This window comes from Myxine glutinosa, chromosome 11 (genome assembly GCF_964187855.1).
Source record: "Myxine glutinosa chromosome 11, kmMyxGlut1.1, whole genome shotgun sequence".
NCBI lineage: Eukaryota > Metazoa > Chordata > Myxini > Myxiniformes > Myxinidae > Myxine > Myxine glutinosa.
Window position 1 is genome coordinate 15,336,890 of NC_136271.1, and position 17,724 is coordinate 15,354,613.

Sequence of the window (17,724 nt, forward strand, 5' to 3'; positions counted from 1 at the left end):
CACAAGGATGATGATCAAGGCAATTTTGGATCTCGTGGAGCTGTAGGAATTTCAACGAGTATACTGCCCAGTATACACGAGTAGGCTCCTCTAGTTCATAATAAAAGCGAAGAGTAATACCCAAAACAACAAATTCGAATATTGCAATAGAAACTAAAAATGCAAATCGAGAGAAGAGAATGAATAGAATGGAAGAAATTTTCTCTCTCTACATATGGGGAACGTGTATGCGCAAAGTTATTACCCTCGCCTGAGGAGAGAGTATTGCATTTGAGTCCGTTTCTTTGTCTGTTTGTCTGTCTGTTTGTCTGTCTGTTTGTCTGTCTGTTTGTCCGCACAGAATAAATATGATTTTCTCTGCAACCGTTGGTCCGATTGACAGGAAATTTTCACCATAGGTGCAAATCCACCTGTATATATTTAATAATTATGACGTCATAGGTCACGTGGTTCAGCCACCATCTTGGAAAAACCAAAACACTTTGCACCTCTATAGCTCCGAAAGCGCTGAAAAGATAAAATTGAGACATGGCTCATTGTAAAGAACTCTCCATGGCGAATAACATATGTTAATGATGATGTCATAGGTGCCTCCATTATGATGTCATAATTCGACAAGTACAAAACTTCATCCGATCAAGATGAAATTTCTTGAATGGCATGTAGGCATAAATTGGTGGAGGGGAAAAAAATGATGACGTCATCAGTCCCGTGGTTCGGCCGCCATCTTGGAAAAACCAAAAAAATTGCACCTCTATATCTCCGAAAGCGCTGAATAGAAAAAATTGAGAGTGGCTCATTGTATAGAGATATCTCCATGGTGAATAACATATGTTAATGATGATGTCATAGGTGCCTCCATTATGACGTCATAATTCGACAATGAGCCATGTCTCGACAAGATATATGCATATCTGATTGCATATGTTAATGATGATGTCATAGGTGCCTCCATTATGACGTCATAATTCGACAAGTACAAAACGTCATCCGATCGAGATGAAATTTCTTGAGCATAATCTCAGGATAAATTGTTGGAGAAAAAAAAAATTATGACGTCATCGGTCACGTGGTTCGCTGCCATATTTGTTTTAACACAAAAGCCTTAAAAACCACTGAAAACACATCCTGGCGAGGTTCTGCAATCTGATTGCTCTTTCTTGTTTCACTTGTAAACTGTTATAATGCAAATAAAAAAAAACAATAAAAAAAACAGCACTTGTTAGAAGAGAAACAGTACCATGTGAATCAGCGTGTTCCTCGAGTGTATTGTGGTTTAATTTCATATATTTATATTCTTCACCATCTTTGGTTTTTTTAACTGGAAAAATGTTTTTTTCACTACTTTGTGGTTTCGATATTTTTAATGAAATATCCAATATCTGTTGTAACAGATTAAATGCTGGACAGGTGTGCCTTCTAATTAATGAGACTAGGTGAGGGTTTGTGCAATTTTGATTCCTTTGTGCTGTCATCAGGATTTAGGAATTGCAAAGGATTTTCTGATGGAGTGACTTGGTGCATCATGGTACATAAAGAAAAAAAGGGGGTTGGGGGTAAATCAGCGTTAACAGTTGCAACTTATGTAAATATACAAAGTATGCTGAAGCATTTCTCATGGGAATTTCATAAAATCCCATGAAAATTGTATAGGACATTTTTGTAAGAGTGATTTTTTTTTTTTTTAAACACAAAAAACCATAAACAATAATCCACACACATCATGGAAGGACAGCTTCCAATTTCAAAATAATCAATGTGGTTGGTAATTTACCGCGGTGTCGTCGCCATTGCTTTGGCTTTCCTGTAGAAGAAGACGAACCCTCACAATTTCCCTGTCAACATCTTTGATTCGTGAGACACGTACCTGTGGAGTGAGAAAAAGCTATTAATGGAAGACAGGAATTCAGAAAGCAAATGCCCTGATGTAAGCAACATGTCCATGGACACATTGTTGAAAAAATAACAGCATTTCTTTGTTTTAAAAGTGTAATTCAATAGCTAAGAAAGTAAAAAGATCTTCAGGTAAAGCCGAGAGGGCAGAATGAATTTCTTTGCAATAATCCGACGACGTTTTGAGATCCAACCTTCCTTACAAAGCAATCCGCAATTAGAGTTCAGGGTATTCAAGCAGCGTACTGCTCTGTATGCCATCGTCTCGACTGCTCTGACCTTAAAGGCTGGCATCTCTCTCCAAGGCAATACCCTGGGACCTATCTTGTTTATGGGATACATAAATGACCTCTCTTTGGGATCTCTGTGATGGCTATGCAGCTATTTCAGGACACGTGCTCATCATTGGTAACTCAAAGGCATTGGGTTTGATTTCCATAGCAAAGGGTGCAGGTAAGTTGTTAGATTTTAAAACTGTAGTTCTCAAACAATTCCAGCAAGGGGCGGTGCATGTCAAAGAAAGTAGTCTTTACGATAGGGAAGAAAAGCCAACCAGATGTCTTTGTCTTTTGATTGTAAATGTTGAAGACTTTGTTGCATCTTTTCTAAAAGACTGTGTGCTGATATTCTAAATTCTTTGCTTGGCATTAGCTGTGTAATTTAGCAACTACCTACAATGGTTGGGAATGCTAGGATTGGGATATGCTGGCACAAAGAACAGACCAAATGACTTTTGAACCTTGATTTTCTTGAGCAATAACAGATATTTTTCCTCTTGTTTTACATCTAATAGGTAAGGTTTTTTTTTTAGCTTATTGCTGCGGTGCACAAGAAACTGAACACCACATTGTTTAAACCATTTAATTGCCAGGGAGTTATCTGGGAAGATCTTTTATATTGGCAAGATATACAGGATCCCATCTGGAGTTGGTGACATGATCATAACTTGTTAACCATTAGGGTGCCTTCACATACACGGATTATTCTTACGAGTCCTTACGGATCGCCAACTCGTAGTCAATCGCAAGCATCCGTAAATAACGGAAGATGATTTTTGACATGTCAAAAGTTGTTGCGAGTTGTGACGAGTTATCTACGGATACCAGCGAGTTATTTACGGATGCTTGTGATTGACTACGAGTTGGCGATCCGTAAGGACTCGTAAGAATAATCCGTGTATGTGAAGGTTGCATTAAGCATCGACACAAATTACTCAATGTAGCTCTTCCAATTTCCATCTCTTTCAGATCAAACAAAGTCAAGGAGGATCTCGAACATGTTCATGTGTGTGACCCACAGCTTGAAGTTAGGATTCCCCACATGCCCTTCATTGAGGTTGTGCAAAAGACCCTCGATCGCGTCATTCTCCGGAACATTGCACAGCTCATCGACGGCCTCCCTCACGTCAGCTTGAGTGCAGTTTTTTGTTAGAAGAGCCGAGGCACTTCCTTAATAGTAATATTGATTTCACAAACTATTGAACATTTAGCTTTCTTATTACAGATATATCTGTTCCTCATGACGTTATCTCAACCTGATTAGATCACGGTGGTGATTGGCAGAATTGTTGCCATGGAAACCGTCTTGGTAACTTGGCTAATGTACGTGATATTTCAAAAAACTTCCAAGATTGAGCTTTCATATTACACACATCTATTGCTCAAAAGGCAAGGGGCCTGGAGTACCAAAAGGCAAGGGGCCTGGAGTATCAAAAGGCAAGGGGCCTGGAGTATCAAAAGGCAAGGGGTCTGGAGTATCAAAAGGCAAGGGGTCTGGAGTATCAAAAGGCAAGGGGTCTGGAGTATCAAAAGGCAAGGGGCCTGGAATATCAAAAGGCAAGGGGCCTGGAGTACCAAAAGGCAGTTGATCGGAATATAATTTCTCAGTCAGTTCAACAAAAACTTATTGGACAACAGTATAACCGATTTGCATGTGCTTTGTCAGAATTTATCAAGAATGACGACACTGTCGTTACACCTACAACGCAAAATATACATTTTCACCTCCTCTGTCCGCGCAACACCCTCATCCTTGCTGTTGAAGGTATTACACAATTCATCACCGAGGGTCTTCATGATTTGGCTCAATATCAATTACGAATCTTAACGAACAGCTGGGTCTGGTTTCTGGCAACTAGTGTACCCACTCCGAACGGGAGCGGCAGGAAGGGTTATGTTATTATCTTCTCGGTGATCAACGTACACTGCCACACACAACATGTCAGTACGTGACTATTGCCGACAACTCGTCATAAAAGTTGAACATGTTTGTCAAACCTTGTTAACGAGGTCACCAACCGCCAGATATTACACGATTTATCAAAGACTTTCATGGACTAAGCTGTCGCCGACAATCTTGTTGCGCTTCATCGACTACTGTGCAGCAGATTTAAGGCTTACAGAGGAGCTGCATTTACAAAGTGCACACACAAACACATGTAAAAACAACACCTGACCTAACTTCAGACAAACATGGCCACTGAGATTGGGAGAAGTGCTATCGGTCTGGCTACCAGGGATGACACATATTATGAGGACACTGTCGCAGTAACAGTTACATTATTTCGCCTTGACCTCGAGATATCGGATGGGCCTTGTATACGACCTGAAAAGTGAGGTGTCCGGAGAAGGCATTTATCAAGGGAAGCACGAAGTATTGCTTCACGAAGCGTAATTTTCTATCTTTCACTATTCTGAGATCACCTGTGATGATGTGTTTATGATGTGGATCTATACGGAATATTCACAATTACAATGATGTGCATAATTTAATCATTCCTCTCCGTCTATAGATTGTACAGTATCCTTTAGTTGAAGATTTTTCCCCTAACTGCATTTCCCAAAGTGTACACAAACATCTGTGTCTGTCTTTGTTTTATTACCCTTGCCAGAGGAGAGGGTATTGTATTTGAATCCGTTTGTTTGTCTGTCTGTTTGTCTGTACAGAATAAATATGATTTTCTCTGCAACCGTTGGTCCGATTGACAGGAAATTTTCACCATAGGTGCAACTCCACCTGTATAATTTTTTAATGACAATTATGATGTCATAGGTCACGTGGTTCGGCCGCTATCTTGGAAAAACCGAAAAACGTTGCACCTCTATATCTCCAAAAGCGCTGAATAGCAAAAAATTGAGACATGGCTCATTGTAAAGAACTCTCCATGAGGAATAGCATCTGTTAATGATGATGTCATAGGTGCCTCCATCATGACGTCATAATTCGACAAGTACAAAACTTCATCCGATCAAGATGAAATTTATTGAGCATTATCTAGGAATAAATTAGTGGAGGAAAAAAATAATAATGATGACGTCATCGGTCACGTGGTTCGGCTGCCATATTTGTTTTAACACAAAAGCCTTAAAAACCAATGAAAATACATCCTGGCGAGGGTTTGAAATCACTGATTGTTCAAGTTGTTTCTGGAAGTTTACTCCACACTTCTTTCTGTTGTATTAATTAATAATTAATAATACTCCACACTTCTCGATATTAATAATAATAATAATAATACATTTATTTTATATAGCGCTTTTCAAGAAGCCCAAAGACGCTTTGACAGAGTACAAAAAAACAAGTGCAAAAAGACAAAAATCAACAGGTAAATAATCAAAGCAAAAGGAAGGAGAAGGAGAAGAGATAGTCAGGGGTTAAATGCTGTGGGTTAAATGTTAAATGCAGTGTTGAACAGGTGGGTCTTGAGTGATGTTTTGAATGTGGTGAGTGAGGAGGAGTCTCTGATGGTATGAGGTAGTGAGTTCCAGAGGGTGGGAGCAGCGATGGAGAAGGCCCTGTCCCCCCAGGATCTGAAGTTGGTCTGCATGGGGGGGGGGTCAGGAGGTTGGTACCAGCAGAGCGGAGGTTGCGGGTGGGAGTGTGTCTGGAGAGGAGATCAGTCAGGTAGGATGGGGCCAGGTTATGGAGGGCTTTGTAGGTCAAGAGGAGGATTTTGTACTGGATTCTCTGGGGGATGGGGAGCCAGTGAAGCTTGTAAAGGATGGGGGTGATGTGGTCACGGGTCCGGGAATGGGTGAGTAGACGGGCAGCGGAGTTCTGAATGTATTGGAGTTTATTGATGATTATTGAGGGTGAACCAAAGAGGAGGCTGTTGCAGTAGTCCAGACGGGAGGTGATGAAGGCGTGGATGAGGGTTTCTGCAGCCGTGGAGGAGAGGGATGGACGGAGACGGGCGATGTTTTTCAGGTGAAAGAAGGCTGTCTTTGTGATCTGTTTAGTGTATTTGTCGAAGGAGAGGGTTTGGTCAAAGATGATGCCAAGATTCCGGATGTGAGGGGAGGTGGATACTGGGAAACCGTCGATGTTGAGGGCAAAGTTATGGATGGATTTGGTGAGCGTTTTTGGGCCAATGATGATTATTTCAGATTTATCATAGTTAAGTTTGAGGAAGTTGATTTGAAGCCAGGATTTTATTTCAGTGATGCAGTTTGTCAGGATAGAGTGGGTGGCGGTGGAGATGGACTTGGTGGAGATGAAAAGCTGGATGTCATCGGCGAAGCAGTGGAATTGGAGACCATGATGGCGGATTAAGTGACCAAGGGGGGACAGGTACAGGATGAAGAGGAGGGGGCCAAGAACTGAACCTTGGGGGACACCTTTGGGGAGGGGAGCAGTGGGGGATTTGCAGTTATTGATTGAGATGAACTGGCGTCTGTCGGAGAGGTATGATTTGATCCAAGAGAGGGCAGTGCCGGTAATGTTAAAGGTGGTTTCAAGTCGGGTGAGGAGGATGGTGTGATCGATGGTGTCAAAGGCAGCGCTGAGGTCGAGGAGGACGAGAATGTTGAGGTTGCCAGCGTCAGAGGAGAGGAGAAGGTCGTTAGTGATTTTGAGGAGAGCAGTTTCAGTACTGTGGTTGGAGCGGAATCCGGATTGGAATGTTTCATACAGGTTATTGGCAGAGAGGTGATGCTTAAGTTGAGTGGCTACAGCGCGTTCCAAAACTTTTGACAGAAAGGGTAGGTTGGAGATGGGTCTGAAGTTGTTTCGGGTGTCAGGGTTGAGTCCAGGTTTTTTCAGAATGGGGGTAACAGCAGCAATTTTGAGGGATGGTGGGATGATGCCTGTAGACAGGGAGGAGTTTATTGTTGCAGTGATAAGTGGAGAGAGAGCAGGAAGGGAGGCCTTGACAAAGCTGGAGGGGATGGGGTCAAGAGTGCAGGTGGCAGTTTTCATTCCTATGACGAGTTCAGAGAGGTCAGTAGGGGAGACTGGGGAGAACTGAGACAGGGGTTGGCAGGATAAGGGGGGGCAGGTGGTTTGAGGGGGAGCAGGTGCGGTGGTGGTTAAGCTGCTGTAGATGTTGTCAATTTTGCTTTGGAAGAATGAAAGGAAGGAGATGCAGTTGTCTACTGTGAATGACTGGGTGGTGGTGTCCAGGGGGCTGAGGAGTTTGTTTATTGTAGAGAAGAGTGCTATTGAGATATTGATTGAGAGATATTGAGCATTTCCAACCCTTTGCTATCAAACATAATCTTGATTATGTCTATCTTTTCTATGATTAACCTCTTTAGGGTTCTCTTTATACATTTTATGGTCAATGTCAAATATTACTTCTATGTGTTGGATTGGGAGTTCCTCTTAATCATTCTCTTCCATTAATCTGTTCATGATTTGTCAAACCTTCTTTCAGTTTGTTTTTTTAAAGTATTGATCTTAATTTTACTGCTGAGTAATCTAGAGATACCTGATTTGTTAAGATATGTCTGGAACACAACAGAAAGCAGACCATGACAAACCCGAGCATGAAGCAAGACAGAAGGGGAGGCCAAGGCTGCCAGACAGATTATCACCCAAACTCAAACAGTCTCATATTTTCCAGTTGCTGTAAACAACCTGTGCTTCCCCATTAAAAAAACAACACCAACAACAACAACAACAACAACCTGCTGACGTTCGCATCTCAATCTCCTTCACTCCCCATTGATTTGGTCAATCCAATCTGATATGAATGACAGGTTGGAAATAGGACTAGACAAAAGCTTTGCATTCTAATGACATTTTCTAGTCAACAGAACAATTATAGCAGAAACACGTGTTGAAAAAACAAACTTTTAAAATGTTGGCTTGAACAAGTGTTGGATTTTGGAACAATCTTTCTCTCACAAAAGGGTGGCTAAGGTATTTTGTCCTCAACCTCTCCCCTCCAACAACAAGGTCTTTTATATATTTAATTTTTGACAAAGATAATCCAAAGGGCAAATACACCGACTGGAAACATGAATGTTTATTGCAAGGTGTATGCAGGAGCTGTCACATTGATCTGCTCTCCAAGTACATTGACACTGCCAATCGTAATGCAAGAAAAGTTTCCCACAAAAAAGAAAAAAAAGAGCGCATAAAGTTGTTTCTCAGCTTCAAAAAATGGCTGATCAGACCAAATGCTTATGCCAGCAGTCAACCTGGCAGAACAACACACCTGTGCTCTCTGTGCCATTGCTTGGCACGTTCCCAGCCTCTCCTCCATTGCTGATCGGATCTGATGTGCTTCGAGCTCAAGCTCCCTGCGCGTCGCGTCGGTCTGAAAAATATTAAATATTGTTCAAGCTCCATTGGCACCATGGGAACAATTCACATAATGATAATCGCAGTGATGATGTAATGACGTAAATTAACAAAGGAGTGATGGCCAAACCCCATCCGGATGAAAGAAACGAATCCACATATACGAGTAAGTGAATAACATCATAATTTCCCACATGGAATGTTTCCGACGACGAAAATACGGAAACCGCTGTATAAGATTGTTTAAAATTTTTTTTTTAAGGAGGGCCAACACTTAGTATTGCCCCAGGGCCCATTCTGGCTCTCGGCGGCCCCGTGTGTAGTAGGTGTGTGGGTGTGTGTACGTGCGTGCGTGTGTGCATGAGCGTTTCTGTCACACTTTATTCAAAAGGGTTCTGGCTATCATAGGATAGTAAAATGTTACTGTTGGAAAGCTAGTAATCTATTTATTTAGAACAAATTTATAAGGTTGTAAAATGTTATGTCAGTTTAGTCTCAAAAGTTGCCTGGTGTTGGGCTAGCGGCTAGGGTGCCAGCTTAGGATCCTAGGACCCTGGGTTCGAATCCCGGTCGATCGCTGAATTAACACCAGGGTGGTTGACTCAGCCTGTCATCCTTCCGAGGTCGGCAAATTGAGTACCAGTTCACTGGTAATTCCCTGTTTGTCGTAAAAGGTGACAAAAAGGGTTGGCGGCAGGAAGGGCATCCGGCTGTAAAACATTGCTTCAAAAAGGGGACCAACAAAAACAACAACAACCACGGTGCCCGAAAAAGGCCAACCCCCGCTTTGCAGGGGAAAATGGCCTCTAAAGGTGTTTTTTTTTTTTTTTTAAGTTTAGTCTCAAAAGTGCCTTTTATCAGGATTTGGAGTGCAATTTAACGGTTCCAATGGTGCCATTTTTTATTATTCTACGACAACAGGAACCCTTTCAAATAAAATGTGTTGGACAAGGAAGGAGCACACAAAATTATATATAGTAAAACTTCTCGAAGCAATAGAAAAATATATAATTGTACAAGGAAGGAGCACAAAAACAACAACTCCAACAACAACAACATGTTATAAAAGATCCTTTTTCACATTTCACTTCATTTTACATTGTTATTGAAACTCACAGATAGACATGCAAATAATTAGTGAAACACAACATTGTCTTGAGATTAAATCCGTCAGTGAGGCGACTGGTCATAGTATGCTCGTGTTGAAGATAAATATATAGCAAAATTCAGGAAGTCTCTTTTTATTTGCAAGAAGATAAGCCTAAAGCAGCTATCCTTAGCAAAACATTTAAAAAATTTACAGGACAGCTTCATCAGTAATCACCGCACGTACCACACCGTTATGTTATGGCACACTATACCCATTCAAGTTGGCAACTCTAGGAATGAGTTTAGGGTTCTTTAAAAGTTTTCCACCGATACATATCATGTACATACATGTACGCAAGTATGCATGTACGCAAGGCTTCATCTTACTGTGATATCTTCATGACATCGTGACGCCTCTGCCAACCAAGCGAAGCTCAACAGACAAGGGAGCCGGTAGGACTTACTCCGTGGGCTGAATAATTGTTTATTTACAATTGATTGCGGTCAGGAAGTTGCACCCAGGTTATTAACACCAAAAAAAAAAATCATAAACAAAGGATGGCACAAATCACAACACACAAGTAAGCTCACGACAGACATAGCACACTGAAGAAGCCCAAATGAAACCCAACACCACAATAACCCAATGGAATAAGCCAAACGAAATTGCTTGCAGCATCTTTCTTATTTATTTACAAGTTACCCCCTCGTACTCACTGTCTACTGGACTCTGTTCTTTTCAACTAAGATTGGACAGAAAGTTCTGTCCGGCCTTGACACTGCTTCAGCAACGGGCCCACATCGCATCAGTGCCCATGTTCCCAAATCCTGCTCTGCCATTCTCACTTCCCCTATATCCATCCTATTTAGTCTGTCACCTTTAGCAGCCTCCCATTGGTCTGGACACAGCAAACATAACTTTTGTCTCCAGGAAGGGTGCAAAAATATCAACTCAGGCCAGCTTCCAAGTACAAGTAAATCATATAATTAATTATAGCTTCTGATGTCAAATCTTTTCTATTTACAAACAGCCTGATCTCTGACAAACAATTTGGATTCTGTTCCAGTCATTCAAATCTGGACATGCTACGGTTCCTCTCTCTCAGCAATGGTTGGAGGCCCTCAACCTCAAATAAGAGGTTAGAACACTAACCTCTTATTCCGGGACATATCCCGGGAATTTGACAAACACTGGCATCCTGCTTTGCTTGCCAAGCTCTCTACCTGTGGCATACAAGGGCGCCTTCATTCCTGGATGATGGGCTTCCGCCACCCATGCAGTCAACATGGAGGCATCAAAGGAAACCTCTCCCTCCCTCTCACAGTGGGGGTTGGAGTTACCCAAGACACTATGTTGGGCCCAGTTTTCTTCCTCATCGAAGAAATGACATCTCCGATCCTTTGGAAATACCTTTTTTCCGACTCCTCCACATTGCGTCATACAGTACCCACATCCCATTGCTAGACAGACTGCAGCTGTGTCAATCTTGAGTGATCAGATGCTTATCTGATGAATGGAACATGTCCTTCAATCCTGGAAGGTCTCACTGTCCCAACTCATCATTCTTGAAGAAATGTCAAACTACCACACCTGTCTATCTCCATGATCGGCCACTGAGAGAGGTTCAGTATCTTGAACCCCTCGGCCACATCATCAGCCATGACCTTTCTTGGGCCGACCACAATGCAAAGCTAGCCTCCAAATTCAGCTGCAAACTGGGTTTTCCTCTGTAAATCCAAGTCTTTCCTTGGAAAATCAGAACTACTCCTAGTCCACAAGATCTTTGTCTGCAGCTTAATGGACTGCTGCTCGCTGTTAAGGGCTGGAACCTCAGCATCACAGGTGTCTCTCCTGGATGCTGCAGAATCTAAAGTTCTCAACATTATTGGAATCTCCCAAGACGAGGGCAAAGCATATGGTGTGAACTGCTTTCGCAACGCAAGCAGGTCAGTGGAAGCATCGCAGGCTTTTACGCCTCTTCTTCGATATCGCTCCCTTAGTCCTCCGATCCTACCCAGCAATTCCAAGATGCAAGCGTTCTTCCAGAACCCCTTCTCACCCCGCTTCTGATTATACTTGCAAAATCCAGGATGATTACACGTCATAACTCTCTAATTACTTGCTTACCCCGTCTACGGAACCACCTTCCAGAGGCTGTTCTATCTCACTCTTCCCTCCAGGGCTTCAATCAGGCCAGTGCACCTCCTGTTATCTTCCGATCTGATCCTTGATCTTTATTACTTCCATTAACCCTTCCTAACCTCACCTTCTTACTTGCTGGCTTCAGTATTTATTTACTCACTGTCTCTCTCTGTCTCTGTGTCTCTCTCTCTGTGTGTCTCTCTCTCTCTCTGTGTCTCTCTCTCTGTGTCTCTCTCTCTCTCTCTGTGTCTCTCTCTCTGTGTCTCTCTCTCTGTGTCTCTCTTCGTATCCGAATCCATACTCAGATCTTCACTAAAATCGAAACGATTAGTCCTTGTCACACACCCAACCTCTCCAAGAAGTTTCGTCCAAATCCTTCTATAACTTTTTGAGATATCCTGCTATATGTCGGTTTTGGCCCTATCTCCCAATGGCGAAGAATCACTTTAAAAATTCTACTAGCCGGATCCGAATCCGGATCTTCACCAAAATCTAATCATTTTGTCCGTGTCACATACACAACCTCTCTACCAAATTTCGTCCGAATCCGTCCACAACTTTTTGAGATATCTTGTTCACAGACAAACAAACAAACAAATGAAAAATCGGTCAAAATCGGTCTCGAATTCTTGCGAGATCATGGCGAGGTCACGTCTTTTCGAAGCTGTTCCATGCGCTCACGCTTTCGAAGCTAAGTGATCTTTCACAATTGTGTTTTTCTCGAGACTGTATCTATCTTTCGGTGTATGTACCTATAGCGTATCTTTTGGAAAATTTTCGGTGCTAATTTTTCGTACATGTATACACAATCGTCGGTTAATGCGTATCGAGTATTCTGAGGCCTAGTACTCGCAGGCCTAGGCTACCGTACCGTCTCCGACCTTGTGGTTTTGTTTTTCTCTCAGCGGTTCGTCGAATGCGCTGTAATTATTTTCGTTCTCTGTTTCGTCCCAGTCGTTCACCCCATACCTCCTTGTTTCATATCTCTACTCAAAAAAAAAAAAACCCCCAAAAAAATATTTCCTTCTCAGGTCTTATTCGTTTATTTGTTGTTCTTATTTGTTCGTTCGTTCGTCGTTCACGTTGTTCGCGATCACGCGATCACGTGGTTAGAAATGTATAATCTCTCCCCTGAACAACTATTTTCTCTCATATATTATAACACGCTTTTCTTCTCCTACAAAAGGATGCTTTCGTCTTGCTCACCAAATCTATTCATTCCAAAAAATATATATAATACCATCTCGTACAGTTCCTCCTTTCTACATTCCCTAAACTATCCAGAACTCCACCCCTCCTTCAGTGTCCTCAAACGTACTTTTGACTCGAAGGTCTCAAACTCATTTTGCAAAAATTGTTCGTTTCCCATGAATCGTACACTTTTCAAAATCCAATCTCACCCCTCCCCTCCAAATCTTCCCCATCCCCCCTTCCCTCCAAAACCTCCCCATCCCCCCTCCCCTCCAAAACTTCCCCATCACCCCTCCCTTCCAAATCCTCCCCATCACCCTTCCCTTTCAAATCTCCCCCCTTGCCCCTTCCCTCCCCTCCCTCCTAAACTCCCCCCACACCCCTCCCCTCCGAGACTCTCCCTCGCCCCTCCCCTCCTAGACTCCCCTCTCACCCCTCCTCCTCAAAGCATCCTCCCTGCTTCTTCCCCCTTCCAACTTTCACCTTCATCTCCCCCAACCTTCTGCCTCGCTCTTCCCCCTCCTCAAATAACACCTCACTGTGCCTCACCCAATCTCCATCAAACCTTTTGTCCGCCCCATTCTTCCCTTTCTCCAAGCTATTCTGAAATCTCTGAAATCTCTGACACACCTTCAACAGCTCTCCCTACCTCTTCCTCCTCTTCCACATCTTACCCTACCCCTTCCCCCCCTATTCTGTACCCGATGCTCCCCCTTCCTCTTCATTAACGGTATGGACCTCAAACATCCGGGGCCTTCGCTCAAACTCGACTGATCTCTCCATACAGGTTGCTTCTGACAAACCAGATGTGATCTGCTTAACAGAAACTTTCCTCCTTCATGATGTCTCTGATGCCTTGGTATCTCTCCCAGGTTACTCCCTCCTCCGGTATGATAGATCTGAGCTTCGTCCTGGAGGTGGGGTTGCTATCTTTATAAAAAAAACTCTCTTCCTCACTCGCCCTCCACTGCCCTCTCTCCACCTCACCCCCAGGAATACCTTTGGCTACGACTCCCCCTTCGCTCCCACCTTTTGTTCATATGTGTGTTGTACCGTCCACCAAACAGTGATGACTCCATCTACATCTCGCTGTCTGATAATATGGACCAACTTCTATCTACCCATCCCAACTCTCTCTTCCTCATATGTGGTGATTTCAATTGTCACCATGCCAGTTGGCTGGGTGTGGGTACCTCTCTCACCAGCCATGGCTCTTCAGCAAAGGACTTCTGCGACTCACTGGGACTGACACAATCTGTCAATTTCCCGAACCGGATCTCAGTCAACGGAGCATCTTCTCTTCTGGATTTGGTGATGACTAACTTCCCTGAAAATGTCTGCTGCTCTTCTTCTGCTCCAATTGGCTCATCTGATCATGTGCTTGTCAAAGTGGACATCTCTCTGACCATTCTCAGAGAGCCTCCTCAGCGTCGACGAGTCTGGCATTTCACTCAGGCCAACTGGCACGGTCTTCAAGCAGCCATCAATCATCTGGACTGGTCTCCCATCTCTACCGCCTCTGACATCAACTCATCCTGGGAATTCTTTCAAAGTAAATTGCTCTCTCTCATGCACAGATTTATCCCATCTCGTCTTCAGTTGTCATACCCTTCCTCCCGTCCATGGTACACGGAATCTTGTGGTGAGGCTGTTGCCCTGAAACAACTTGCTTTCGTCTCCTGGAAAGCAAATCCAACGGAAGGAAATCTCATTTCCTTTCACAAAGCCCGAAACAAGTGTGTGTCCACCCTCAGGAGAGCCAGGAAAAAATATCTCACCGTTCTCAAGACCGAACTCTCTTATCTGTCTACCTCTTCCAAAACCTGGTGGCGTCTGGTCAAATCTGTTTCTGGTGTTTGTTCCCCCTCCATCCCCTCCCTCACCTCAAACGGCTTAACGGCTGACTCCGCATGTCAAAAAGCTGAATGCCTCAACTCTGTGTTTGCCTCTAAATCTTGTGTCCCAAACCCATCCCTCTCTGTACCCACCGTACCCAGTCGTACCCAGCTGCTCCTAGACTCTGTGTCCTTTCCTCCTGACAAGGTGGAAAAGTTTCTGTCAAACCTCGACTCTGATTCTGCAACTGGTCCTGACGGCATCAGCCCACGGGTCCTAAAATCATGTTCTTCCGCGCTTTCACTCCCTCTTTCTGTTCTCTTCACCCTCTCTTTTGCTCAAGGTCATCTGCCATCTGCTTGGAAATCAGCCAACATCACCGCTTTGCACAAAAAAGGTGCAAAAACAGATCCTAGCAACTACAGACCAATCAGCCTTCTCCCAATTATCAGCAAAGTCATGGAATCCATCATTGCTTCAGATATGAAATCTTTCCTCTTCTCCAATGGCTTGATCTCTGATCATCAATTTGGTTTCAGACCTGGTCACTCTACTCTGGACATGCTGCTTCTGCTTTCTCAACAATGGATGGAGGTCCTCAACGCCAAACAGGAAATTAGAGCCGTCTCCCTTGACATTTCACGTGCCTTCGATACGGTCTGGCACCCTGCTCTGCTCACCAAACTCTCCTCCTTTGGTATCCATGGAAATCTCCACGCATGGCTGGCGGACTTCCTCTCTGGTCGTAGTCAACGTGTGGCCCTGAATGGGTTTCTCTCATCTCCTCTTCCTGTTCAGGCTGGAGTTCCCCAAGGTAGTGTTCTGGGCCCTGTGCTTTTTCTGGTCTTCATCAATGATCTCTCTGACTCTCTTGAAAATCCTCTCTATCTCTTTGCTGACGACTCTACTCTCTGTCACTCCATTCCTCATCCCTCAGATCGGCAGTCTGCAGCCTCCTCAATCTCTGCAGACCTGGACAAAATCACAAACTGGGCAAACAAATGGAACATGTCTTTCAATCCTGATAAATCTCACACTCTTACGATGTCTCTCCGAAAAGACCGACTGGACAACCTTCCCATCCACTTTCTGAATAATCCTCTCCAAGAAGTTCTGTCACTCAAGCTTTTGGGCCTCACTATTTGCCATGATCTTTCCTGGGAAAACCACATTTCAAATCTGGCCTCCAAAGCCAGTCGCCGACTGGGCATCCTCCGTCGTGCGAAGTCCTTCCTTGGCACACCTGAGCTCCTCACCACATACAAGGCTTTCATCCGCAGCTCTATGGAATACTGCTCTCCCCTCTGGTCTGGTGCTCCTGCCTCACACCTAGGACCTCACACCTCACATAATCACGCTGTTGAAACCAAAGCGTTCAGAATCATTGGAATCCCCCGCAATGAAGCTAACTCCAAGGGCCTTTCACTCACTCACCGCAGGCAGGTTGGTGGTCTTTCCGTCTTCTACCGACTCCTCTCTGGCCTTGCCCCCCCAGCTCTCTCTGGACTCTGTCCCCCAAATATTCCTACAGGTCGCACAAGATCTGCCTGCAACCCTCTTTTTTTTTTTTTTTCTTCTTTTTTTTTTGTATACAAGATCGAGGCTCGTGAAAGAGCGAACATTAATCACACAGAAAGACAAACAGACACACAAAACAAATAACATCGGGAGCAGTAGACAAGATGGGGAGAGAGGGGGAAGGACACAAACACAACATTTGAGAGCAGGGACCGAGAGACATGGAGACATCGAGAGAACTGTGGGAGGGAGAGGGCTTTGGGGGGAAGGCATGGGAAGGGGGGGGGGGGGTGGGAGAGGTATAAAACATATGGACACTGCCAAGACTTCCAGGAAAGAAGTTGGAATTTCAAACAAGGTGGATCTGGGGTGAATTAGTGGGGGTAGAAAAGATCAAGGTTTTGGATGGGGGAAGATAAGAGATGGTGGTGAACAGCTGTTTTGAAGACCTGGAGGGAGGAGTGTGATTGAAGTGAGTGTGGGAGTTTGTTCCAGAGGCGGGAGAAAAGAGGAATGAAAGAGTGAAGGTGAGCAGAGAGCCGAGATTTCGGCAGTTTAACCATCAGAGGATGGCTGGCAGATCTTGTGCGACCTGTAGGAATATTTGGGGGACAGAGCACAGAGAGAGCTGGGGGAGCAAGGCCGGAGAGGAGTCGGTAGAAGACAGAAAGACCACCTACCTGCCTGCGGTGAGTGAGTGAAAGGCCCTCAGAGATAGCTTCATCGCGGGAGATTCCAATGATTCTGAAAGCTTTGGATTCAACAGCGTGAAGCCGAGCCAGGTGTGAGGCAGGAGCACCAGCCCATAGGGGAGAACAGTATTCCATTGAGCTGTGGATGAAAGCCTTGTATGTGGTGAGGAGCTCAGGTGTGCCTAGGAAGGACTTCGCACGACGGAGGATGCCCAGTCGGCGACTGGCTTTGGAGGCCAGCTTGGAAATGTGGTTTTCCCAAGAAAGATCATGGCAGATGGTGAGACCCAAAAGCTTGAGCGACAGAACTTCTTGGAGAGGATTGTTGAGAAAGTAGATGGGAGGGTTGTCCAGTCGATCTTTTCGGAGAGACATAGTAAGAGTGTGAGATTTGTCAGGATTGAAAGACATGTTCCACATGTTTGACCAGTCTGTGATTTTGTCCAGGTCTTCAGAGAGTGAGGAGGCTGCAGACTGCCGATCTGAGGGAAGAGGAATGGAGCGGCAGAGAGTGGAGTCATCAGCAAAGAGATACAGAGGATTTTCCAGAGAGTCGGAGAGATCATTGATAAAGACCAGAAAAAGCACAGGGCCCAGCACACTGCCTTGGGGAATTCCAGCCTGAACGGGAAGGGGAGATGAGAGAAATCCATTCAGGGCCACACGTTGACTACGACCAGAGAGGAAGTCCGCAAGCCATGCGTGGAGATTTCCATGGATACCATAGGAGGAGAGTTTGGTGAGCAGAGCTGAGTGCCAGACCGTATCGAAGGCACGTGATATGTCAAGGGAGACAGCTCTGATTTCCTGTTTGGCATTGAGGACCTCCATCCATTG

The 17,724-nt window shown here is 44.3% G+C and overlaps 1 protein-coding gene across 1 annotated transcript in view; it reads right to left on the reverse strand.

Annotated features, from left to right (window-relative positions):
• The window catches only part of APC (APC regulator of Wnt signaling pathway), a 177,044-nt gene that overhangs the window by 50,078 nt on the left and 109,242 nt on the right, over positions 1-17,724 (reverse strand). Inside the window, exons 6-7 of the mRNA XM_068130202.2 lie at positions 8,333-8,434; positions 1,775-1,867 (exon numbers count right to left, since the gene is read on the reverse strand). Coding sequence (XP_067986303.2) covers positions 1,775-1,867; positions 8,333-8,434 — 195 coding nt within the window. The remainder of the gene's footprint in view (positions 1-1,774; positions 1,868-8,332; positions 8,435-17,724) is intronic.